This window comes from Plasmodium cynomolgi, chromosome 5, assembly GCF_000321355.1.
Source record: "Plasmodium cynomolgi strain B DNA, chromosome 5, whole genome shotgun sequence".
Lineage (NCBI taxonomy): Eukaryota > Apicomplexa > Aconoidasida > Haemosporida > Plasmodiidae > Plasmodium > Plasmodium cynomolgi.
The window spans coordinates 907,740-918,993 of NC_020398.1; the positions used below are offsets into that span (position 1 = coordinate 907,740).

The following is an 11,254-nucleotide window of genomic DNA, read 5'->3' on the forward strand; positions in this document are numbered from 1 at the left end:
TTTTACAAGGGAAATTACCTTTTACGTAATGAGGTTACAGCATGCCTCAATTATATTTCAAAGCTTATCATGTAACGGTCAGGGTTAAACGATGTGCAGGCAGCAAAATGGGTCATGCCTGCTTGTGGGTGGGTTGTGTGTTCGGATGCGCAGGCACACAGTGTTTGTTATGCGGGGGGTCGAACACTTGGCCATGCGCGTGGGCGTCCGTGTCCCCTGGTTCGCCTCAAAATGGGCATAAAAATGGGCGTAACAATGGGCGTAAAAATGGGCATAAAAATGGGCGTAAAAATGGGCGTAAAAATGGGCGTAAAAATGGGCGTAAAAATGGGCGTATCAGTGGGCGTAAAAATGGGCGTAGTAACCATCGGCGTAACAGTGGACGTAAAAATTGGAGTCAAAGGCCTCGTCAAGGACTTCGCTTCAGGCTCTCTTGACTTTCTCTATTTTTCGAACGGGCGCGCAACGTGGGTTTTTCGTAGCTGCGTCTGCTTGGCATCACCGCGGCGTTAATGCGGCGTCAATGCGGCGTCAATGCGGCGTCAATGCGGCGTCAATGCGGCGTCAACTTGGCATCACTGTGGCATCACTATGACATCACTGTGACATCCCTGTGGCATCAATGTGGTTTTATTTTTCCATTATGTAGCCGCTGCATTTTCGCCATTTTTTTACCAATTTTTGGCCCCTCGGCCCCAGCCTACGGAACAGAGAAAACGACGGGAGCCCACACCAGGGCCGAAGCAACGCGGCCGCCCCTGACCGCATCAATTTTTACGTCCTGCATAAATTGCATGCACACAAATGGTTAAGCTGGCGAAGGCTCCCCCATCTCAGCGAACACCCCCAGTCAGGCTCGATTTTTCGAACGGAGATGGGGTCTACCAAAGTTGTCCCAACGAGCATGTCTTGGAAGACCACCACGTGTACATGTGTGCATGTGTGATGTGTGATGTGTTCTGTATTTGGTCATTGGAGAAAGCGCAGTGAAATTAATTTTTTTTTTTTTTCCCCATATACTGCCAAATTCAGCATGCACTTTTATTTCCAAAATGTAAAAATGAGAAGAGAAAAAAATTTACGTTCGTGTAAACGGGAGGATCACCTGAGGGGAACTTCCCATTTGCAAAGTTGCGCCTTACGTAGGGGAGAGCGGCAGAAAAAGGACGAAGGAAAAAAAGAAAAAAAATGTAACTTCTCACCGGTTGGACGTGTCCCCATTAAGACTTTGCCCTTAACACGCATGCACACAAATGGTGAAGCTGGAGAAGGTGTGCGTGTTTACATACCAGGCGTCTATAATTTGGGACTTCCCCCCATGTGACAACAACGATAAGTGGAGGGGAATTCATCACAGAACGAAGCAAAAGAGAAATGGGGGCAATTCCTTTTTTTGAAGAAGAAAGGCATCCATAGTGAGGAACTCCCCCTTTGCTTGAATTTCCCCTTTTTTTTTTTTTTCCTCCCTGTGCGAGAAAATCCAACCAACTCATTACTTATGCAATGCCAAAAGTCACTTTTGCCATGTGACAAATTATATTGTATCCCCCTCGAGCATTTTTTTGTAAATTTGGGTCATCAAATGGGTTGGGCACTGTTCACAAAATTGGCTGCATACGTTTTCCCAACATGTCCGAAGCGGAGTGAAGGAGCTCCCCCCATGGGACAAAAAAAAAAAAATAATAAATAAATAAAATAAAATAAAATAAAATAACTTCCGCACTAAAGGTGAGAAGCAGAACCGTTCATTAAAAATTGGCATAAAAACAGGAAATATTCGGCACGGAAAAAAAGGTAAAAGCACACAAAAAAAAAGGGTTATGTAGCGTGCCCGTTTTTATAAACCCTCTGTTTCTCCCCCACACACACACCTCTCCGCATGGTAATTGTCTAAAGCGGCACGTTGCTGCGCCTTTCCCATTCAGAAGCTAGCTCGTGACCCACTTGCATTGCAGCATTTTTGTGAACAGCCAAGCGAATCGGTAAAAAAAAAAAATGATCACAGTTATATGCACACACCTTCGCTTTCGAGCAAGCTGGGAGGAACGCTCACAGGGGGGAGAAGCGCTCACTGGGGGGAGAAACGCTCACAGGGGAGAGAAACCATCCCTGGGGCGGATTTGCCACTCGCTTAAAACAGGCCGCTTCTTCCCCACGTGACGATATGGCACGTTGGACTTCATTACACCTCCGCTTTGAACACGCACACAAAGCGAAGAAGCCACACAAAAGGGGCAACTCTGGAAGTATTCAACTTTGCAAATGTGACGCGAGCGGAGCGACAATTCGAATGTCGCCTCGGTTTTTCTCCCCGTGGTTTCGGCAGTAGCAAGCGGCACGCAGCGTAAAAAGCACTACGCTCGCGAAGCGCAATTTTGTCGCCGCGAAGCAAAACTCATTTAGGAGAACCACAAACGGAAGCAATAACGGCTGAACGAGCTGGGCTTTCTCCCCAAGTGGTATGAAAAAAAATCATGCACGACCCATTTTGCACTTTTATCGTATTACGTGGTGTAAAATAGGTTCATGCTCCACCGCCTAATAAAACACGAACATTTTTGTTAAGGCGAAATTTGTACCCTTCCATAGGGAGTCCACTTTTGGAGTGGGCACCGCGTAGTCCCCAGTGGAGTTCACCATCACACCCAGTGGAGCCATATAACGCCGCATCGCATTGTGTGCATCCGTTCAGCGCGCCAACTGATCCCTCGCATTGTGTGCTCCCTTTCAACCCTCCAGTTGATTCCCCCTATTCCCAACTGGTCACCTGGTCACCGGCGCAGAGGCCATCACATAACGAAGGAAGAGTAACCCTTTAAGCCCTGAGACCCATGGAGGACCTTTCAGAGATATTCGACATTTACGCCATCTGCGCATGCTGCAAGGTTTCCCCCTCCAATGAAGGGATAAAGAATGAACCGTTCAGCTCGCGGACCTTTAGGGGTCTCGGGAATAATGGAAATCTCCCATGGAAATGCAACTCCGTTGATATGAAGTACTTCAGCTCGGTGACGACCTACGTGGATGAGTCCAAGTATGAGAAGTTGAAGTGGAAGAGGGAGAGGTTCCTCCAAAGGGAAGTCTCAGGGGGAAGTGGGGATACGCATAGCGGTGATAACACAAACGGTAGTGGAGATGCTGTAGGGACGGGGGACAACAACACCAAGCTGCAAAACGTTGTGGTGATGGGGAGAAGCAGCTGGGAGAGCATCCCCAAACAGTACAAGCCACTCCCAAATAGAATCAACGTAGTGCTTTCCAAGACGCTAACATATGAACACGTGAAGGAAAAGGTTTTTATAATTAACAGCATAGGTGACCTACTGCTGCTTTTAAAAAAGCTGAGGTACTACAAATGCTTCATTATTGGAGGAGCGCAGGTCTATAGGGAATGTCTAAGTAGGAACCTAATTAAGCAGATATACTTCACGAGAATCAACAACTCCTACCAGTGTGACGTTTTGTTCCCCGAGTTTGACGAAGGGCAGTTTCGGGTGACATCCGTCAGCGAGGTGTACAACAGCAAGGGCACCACTCTGGACTTTGTGATTTACAGCAAGGTTGGGGGGGACGTCGACGGGGGCGAGTCCAATGGAAGCACCGTGGACAGCGGTTCGGAAAACTGCGACAATGTGAAATGTGGGGCGCCGAACTGCGATGCGCCGAAGGGCACGACCACGCGCCAAAAAGAATGGGAAAAGTGCTCCCCCGCGTGCCAGTGGCAGAAGAACAACCACAACGTCGGCGTAGAGGAAGACGACCTCGTATACTTCAGCTTTAACAACAAAGTGGGAGAGAAAAACCCGGAGCACCTGCACGATTTTAAAATTTACAACAGCCTGAAGATTAAGCAGCACCCAGAGTACCAATACCTAGGCATCATATACGACATCATCATGAATGGAAACAAACAAGGAGATAGAACAGGTGTGGGAGTGATGAGTAAATTTGGCTACATGATGAAATTTAATTTAAGTCAGTATTTCCCCCTATTAACAACAAAGAAATTATTTTTGAGAGGAATAATTGAGGAATTGCTTTGGTTCATTCGAGGAGAAACAAACGGAAACACCTTGTTAAATAAAAACGTGAGGATATGGGAAGCAAATGGAACGAGGGAATTCCTTGACAACAGGAAATTATTTCACAGAGAAGTGAATGACTTGGGACCCATTTATGGTTTCCAGTGGAGACACTTCGGTGCTGAATACACAAACATGTATGACAATTACGAAGATAAAGGTGTAGACCAATTAAAAAATGTTATTCATTTAATAAAAAATGAACCAACGAGTAGGAGAATTATTTTGTGTGCATGGAATGTAAAAGATTTAGATCAAATGGCTTTACCTCCTTGTCATATCTTATGTCAATTTTACGTTTTCGATGGGAAACTATCATGCATTATGTATCAAAGGTCTTGTGACTTGGGTCTTGGGGTCCCCTTCAACATTGCTTCGTATTCCATATTCACACACATGATTGCGCAGGTGTGCAATTTGCAGCCTGCACAGTTCATACACATTTTGGGCAATGCGCACGTCTACAACAACCACATAGACAGCTTGAAAGTGCAGCTAAACAGGATCCCCTACCCGTTCCCAACGCTTAAACTAAACCCGGAAGTGAAGAACATTGAGGATTTTACCATTAAGGATTTCACAATAGAGAATTATGTGCATCACGATAAAATCGCTATGGAGATGGCCGCCTAGCGCTTGTCCAAAGTGAAAAAAAAAAAAAATAGTTTGCTAGTTAGCTAGCTAGCGAAATGTTATTGCCCGTTCAGGCGGTTGGGGATTGGCGCCGCGCGGGCAACCTCGCCGCACACATGCGCGTGCGCATCCACCGCTGTGCTTCCGCTTAAGCTTACGCCGCTTCATTTGGCCCTTTTTGCCTTATTTTACACCCCCCCAAAAAATGACCACCAAAACGAAACGCACGAGCGGGCGAAATAACCCCAGACAACTTTTCGCCACACCAAGTGGAAGCTTTAAGAAAATTCCCCAAAACCGAATTGGCAACCACCCCTATATCTCTGATGGAAGGGGCATCCCTTTTTTGTTTCCTCCTGCTCCTTTTTTTTTTTTTTCCTTTCAACTTCTAAGCAGCTTGTCAAATCGGCTGCCTCCTCCAACTTGTTATGCAAACGTAGGGACATATGCACATGGCGATATATCCCCCCCAGACGGAGGTAACCCCAATTGCGCCTGCTTTGGAGAAAAAAGGCAAAATTGCAAAATGCTTAGTACAAATGAGGAGAGTTAATTCGAATGCTAAGTTTTTTTTTTCTTCTGTTCGTTCCCGCTGCTAGAGGCAGGGATTACCGCACTACCTGCAGGGGTTACCGCGTGTGCGCATGCGTACGCTTGCATAGGTGGTACATACAGCGAACGTGAAAAAGATAGACACATGAATAGGCACCTTGTTGAAACAACGACGCAGTGTGCGCCACCCCATTTTAACCTTCAAATGGTTGTGCAAACAAAAAATTAAAAAAAAAAAAAGAGTAAAAGGTGTAAAAGGAGTGAAAGGAATAAAGGGTAACAAAATGGGGAACACATCACAGTGATGTCTTCATATACACTGTGCGCATGACGGATGCTCGTCTCCGTTTCGATTCAGTTCTTTATGTTCACGACATCGTCGGCTTTTTCTTCTTCTGGGTAGAAATATTCATCCTGCAAAAAGGGGGAAGACCCCAAAAAATAAAAAGAGAATAAGTGGGGCATACAAAATGGGCGCATTTCACTTTTGCCAAGTGGGGCCGACCAAAAAGCTGCACCATTGCATACGCAGAGGTAGGCAGCCACACTATTTTTTCGCCTTCCGCGAAACACGGCGCGGGTGTGTGTGTGGTGGGGGGGGGGGGCTCACCAATTCGATTTGCTTGTGTGCATTCAACTCGCTGATGTGTTTCTCGATGTCGAGGAGTCTCTCCGACATTTTTTTTATCACTTCGTTGATGTCGCCTGGTAAAAGGGGAAGGGGGGGACGCGCATGTGTGCATGTTGGTGAGAAACTGTGTGGGTACGCTTGTGAACAATTTTGTGTGCAAGGACATCAGCGCAACGGCTTCTGCGAAGCCGCATTTGTGCAACTGCGCGTGCTGGGCGAAATGCTCCTTTACAGGTCTGCTTCTTCTCCGCGAGGTCGGTCAACGACGTGAAGGCAATCTTCAGCTCCCTAAAATGGTAAGGGTGAGTGAACACGCGCCATGAGTGGTTGCGCCGCGCGGATTGGCTGCGGCGGATTGGCGGTGGCGAAATGACTGCGGCGAACTGGCGGGCGCACCGCTGCAAAGGCACCCCCTCACAGCTAGCTCCTCTCGCCCCTTACGTGTGCTGCAAGTCGCAGATCTGCTTCAAAAGGTTGAGCTCATTCTGCAGGTATTTGTTCTTCTTGAGGAAGTCTATCTTGATTTTGCTGTCCTTGTGCGGTGGAGCCACCTCCCCTTCCTCCTCGCTCGTCTCCTTGTTAATGTTTTTTTTAATTTCCTGTTCCTTCATCTTTAAGTCATCCAGTTTCTCCTTAGCCTCCTGTATAAGTTTCTGTTTATCATCAAGGGTAGCATTTTTTACGTCCTTTTCCACGGTCGCAGTGCTGACCTTCTCTGTGTCCTGTATATCCATGATAGCATGTGTAACGACCACACAGCGGATGTAGAGGAGTAAAATGTAGGGCACTTCCTTAATGCTAGCCAACTCCAACCACTGCTGAATTTGCAGTTTCATCTCCTCCTCGGAGGTGTTAAAATTCATTCCTCTATCTTTGCATATCTCTATCAATGTATGTTTTTTTAAATTATCAACCCCTTCGTACATGAGTTCCCTGTCTTCCCTCTGTAGGCGCAAAAAATGATGCCTGAGTTGCAGCACGACGTGGTAATGCATTCCATAAGGCTTTAGTCCAAGGAGGTGACAAATGGTTTGCAGCGTTTTTAAGTTCATTTGGTCCAATACAAAATCGTCTTTAAAAATTTTGGCAATTTTTAAAGTGTCCCCTACACTTAAAAATGGGTTAACATCTTTTTCATCTTTATTAATTAACTGTTGATGAAATTTCAATAAAATTTTTTTTTTTTCAGAGTCAATTCCGATATTTTCATTTAGCTGTTTTTCTTTTTCTTCAATTAGCTGTTGTAGAAATTTGGCTAGCTGCTGTTTTGCATACAAATTTTTTTTTATATTTACAAAATTATCATCATTATTTTTAAAAGTGGAAGGTAATAAATTGGGATATATTTTCAAAAACAATGGAAGTAAAAACTCCGCAAATGGTACAATGATAAAAAATGAAAAGGGAATTAATTTGAACATGTCATTCATTGTGCGGATTAGCAATTTGTATTCTGAGTAGGACAGTCTGTGTCCCTTTAACCTCTTTATAATCAAATTTTTGGAAATTTTCATATTCGTAAGGAATAGGAGGACTCCTGTTTTGACCCAAACCACTGTGTGCTTTATATTTTTCTTTAAATCAGCAAAGTATATCTTCAGCATCGATGGTTGTATGATAATTATTTTTATTTGCTCTCCTGCCTTTTTTATGAACGTAAAAATTAGCTTTATTCCATTGGTTCCCTTTTTGCACATTTTTGCAATTTTCCCCCTATCCTTTTCATTATTTTTTATTTTTTTTTTTTTCATCATTTCGATCACGTTTGTGTACTCTTCTCCTCCTTGCAAAATGGTGTTTGCAGTACGGATAGGGAAGTGATCACTTTCGACAGAATTTTCTTTTTTCTTCTCCTGATGATCTCCCTGTTGCGTTTTGCACGGTTCAGGGGAATTACCCCCTTTGGTTGCCCCTCCCGTAAGGGAGTTGCTCGCCTCCTTATCATCCCTCGTCACCTTTGTAGAAAACTTCTTCCTTGCATTATTTGTGCAAAGGGGGGTTATCCTCCCCTTGGTTTGGCAGAGCGGGGTTACCACTAGGGCCACTCCGTTTCGGACCTCGCTGCAGTGGTGACCAAACCGGATACTCATGCAGGCGTTGACTTCGGTGCCGATACTAATGCTGGTTGTTACTCTTCGGATATGGTTATTATTCCCTCCTTCCTTCCAGATTCGCGCACTCCCCTTACAGGGGATGATGACCTCCTTTCCCCCCACACCAAGCCATTTCCCAACCGTGGGGAAACTCACGAAGGACCTCTTCAAACCGACTCGCTCATTCGTGGAGATGAGCCTGTACGCCACCCTGCTCGTTCGGAGCTTCATCGTGCCTCGCCTGGGGGTTGCTCACTCGTTCGGCTGTCCGGCTACCCGGTTGTCGGATTGCTCGCTTCCTTCGTTGCTTCTTTACTTCGTTGCTTCTTTACTTCGTTGCTTCTTTACTTCGTTGCTTCTTTACTTCGTTGCTCCTTTACTTCGTTGCTCCTTTACTTCCTTCTTCCTTGCTCCTTTACTTCCTTCCTCCCTTTTTGCTTATTTTTTGACCCGTTCACCTGCGCGTCGCTGCGCCTACTTTTCTCTTCGGCCCGATCTATGGGTCGCGCGAAAGCACAGAGGTGGCGGCAGCGCAGCGGGGGGCTAATTGGGTGGAAAGCGCGTGAAGCTCGACGCGACATTGCCGTGGGGGAGCGCGCGTAGAAGCGTTGAAGCTTTTAACGGGGTCACTTAGACGTGCGTAGCCGCGCACATTTGGGCGCGTTCAATCGTGTTCCGTTGTGCGTTTGTTTTGTTTATTTTGTTTTGTTTTGTTTATTTTTTTTACTTTATCTATTTATTTATTTTATTTTTTTTGAAGACGCGGGGCAAATCGGCTCATCTGAGCGCATTTTTCTCTACCACTTCAAAACTCACAACTTCTTCCACGTGGCGACCTTCTTTGCTATTTCCTCGGCCCCTTACGCACGACCCATTTTGGTCGTTTGGCAGTTGTGCTCGGCTCCGCTGCGTGGGGACAGGACGGTTGCTACGCGGTTGCTGCGCGGAGGCTATGCGGTGGATACGCGGCGGGGACACAGCGGGTACACAGCGCAAACTACAGGACGAAGCAACAGGATGTAAGTTTCCCCCGCTTTGGGGAATGCTCGCGGGGACCCCGACCTGCCTGCCTGCACAGGTACATATAGTAGGAGCGCTGCGGCATAGGTGTGCCTGCTCGAGTGGGGCCCACTGTCTTCAATCACATAGGTGCCGCGAAGGCAAACTTGCAAAGGAAATTCACAAAGGTTCTCTCTCGCTCGCTGGTTCACTATCGATCTTTCTCTGTTGTTCTCCCCCTCTGTTGCTCCCCCTCTGTTGCTCCCCCTCTGTCGTTATTTTTGCCCTTCCGAGGTGGTGTCCTATATATGCAAAAGGGGGAGGGGGAAAGGTCAGCCACAAATTCGGAGTGACTTCACATCAACAGAAGAAGTTCCACCTCCCCCTACACATAATAGCCCTCTTTTCTTTCGAAGGGGCAGCCAAGAAGAACTGTAAAAAAACCGCGTCAAAGGGGACTCACTTTTATCCGCATGCGTTCTGATAACACGCAGGTCAGGAATGAGTAAAAAAAAAAGGGAAACACAAGAAAGATATGCGTTCAATTCACATAACTGAACTTTTTGTAAAAAATACTTGTTGTGATTACTGCTTGTAAGAAACACTTGCTTTGACTACTGCTTGTAAAAAATACTTGCTGCGCTCGTGCTTGTATGACCTTTGTATGTTTCGGAAACCCCACTGCGGAAGGCCTATCTCTCTCTCACATGTAGGATCCATCAAATGAAAAATGGCTAAAAAGAGGAACATTCAAAAAAAAAAAAGGATATCAACAAAACAGCAATAACCATACGGTTACTTCTCACGGGAATGAACTTAACGCACATGGAGTGGATTTTTTTTGGTTCCAATAAGAAAAAAAAAAAAAAAAAAAAAAAAAAAAAATTCCCCTATATGTGAAGAAATGAGCACAAGTGCATGGGGAGAAGGAGGGGAACAGCTTTTATTCGCCACGTACCCACATTTTGCATAATTGGAAGAACAGAAACGGTGGGGGGGAGTAAAAGGTGAACAAGCACACGTACATGTATGTACGTATGTATGTATGTATGTATGCACGTATTATGTATATATATATGTATATTATACGCGCGTGTATTTATTTACCTACGCTTGTATTGTATGCTCTCATTTGTGGAGAGGGGAAAAGAAAAGCAGCGCGAGGGAGCAACTCATCACTGTGTCGTGACTTCGACTGAGCACCCTCGAAGTGCGATGGCCGAAGGCTTCACGCTCTCCTCATTTTGGCCCATTTCGCTTTGTGTAGTGCCTGCATTGTTGCAGCGCAGTTCGCCTTAGTTTGTCGCGCCCGCCACTTGGGTCTCTTTGCTATCCCCGCCATTTGGGTCTCTTTGCTATCCCCGCCATTTGGTTCTTTTTGCTATCCTCTCGCCATTCGCTTCCTTTTTTTGTTCCAGCAGTCTGTTCTAGCTGTTTGTCCCAGCAGTCTGTTCTAGCTCTTTGTTCGAGCAGTCTGCTATAGCTATTTGTTCGAGCAGTCTGTTATAGCTATTTGTTCCTTTTTTTGCCTCCATTTTTACCCTTTTTTTTTTTTTTTTTTTTTTTTACCGCTTTGTCAACTTGGGAAACTCCCAACGTGCAGCCATAATAAGCAGCTGCATTTGCACCTGTTGCAACCCCCCCTGGCTGATATGCGGCTACGGAGGGAGGCACATCTGCAGGGGGAACAAAGAGAATAACTGCACGTCTGCCAGCAGTAGCAGTAGCAGCAGAAGCAGCAGCAGAAGCGGCAGAAGCGGCAGAAGCAGCAGCACCACCCCCGACAAGTGTTCATTGCACACGAAGGCATCCCACAGATGAGTTAAGTGTTGCTTAATGAATAGTTTGCAAAAGGACACCCCCTCCAAGTTGTCCCAGTGACCCGACTGTCCTAGTCACTCTGCCCGCGTGAACCGTCCCATTTCACCCCATTGCACTGTCAAGGGGGAGAGGCACCACGCGTAGGGGGAGTTTTTATTTTATTCTATCCTATTATATTCTATTCTTTTTTATTGTTTTATTTTTTTTTTTTGTGTACATTATCTTGCCTCGCACGAGTTCGTTTCTCCTGAGGGAGGACTTGTGTGTGCATGACGCATCGTGCAGAGTGGCGCGCTTTGTAAGCACCCCTTTGTAGGGACTCCTTCGTAGGCACCCAATTGTAAGCGTCTGAGCCGAAGCTACAACGTAAAGAAGCATGTCAAAGTACCTTCTATTTGGGATGTATGTTTTCCGTTTGGGGCGTCCTCCTTTCAGCGAAATAA

The 11,254-nt window shown here is 46.0% G+C and overlaps 2 protein-coding genes across 2 annotated transcripts; one reads left to right on the forward strand and one right to left on the reverse strand.

The window, feature by feature from the left end:
* Nucleotides 1–2,831: 2,831 nt before the first annotated feature.
* PCYB_053150 (bifunctional dihydrofolate reductase-thymidylate synthase 1) lies at nucleotides 2,832–4,490 on the forward strand (the record flags this gene model as incomplete). Its single annotated transcript, XM_004221196.1, has 1 exon — nucleotides 2,832–4,490. A coding segment is annotated over one exon (1,659 nt), but the record flags the coding sequence as incomplete, so codon positions are not given.
* Nucleotides 4,491–5,621: 1,131 nt separating this feature from the next.
* PCYB_053160 (mitochondrial membrane protein) lies at nucleotides 5,622–7,595 on the reverse strand (the record flags this gene model as incomplete). Its single annotated transcript, XM_004221197.1, has 4 exons — nucleotides 5,622–5,681; nucleotides 5,878–5,972; nucleotides 6,131–6,186; nucleotides 6,340–7,595. 4 exons carry the CDS (start codon nucleotides 7,593–7,595, stop codon nucleotides 5,622–5,624), a joined length of 1,467 nt encoding a protein of 488 aa, XP_004221245.1.
* Nucleotides 7,596–11,254: the final 3,659 nt, after the last annotated feature.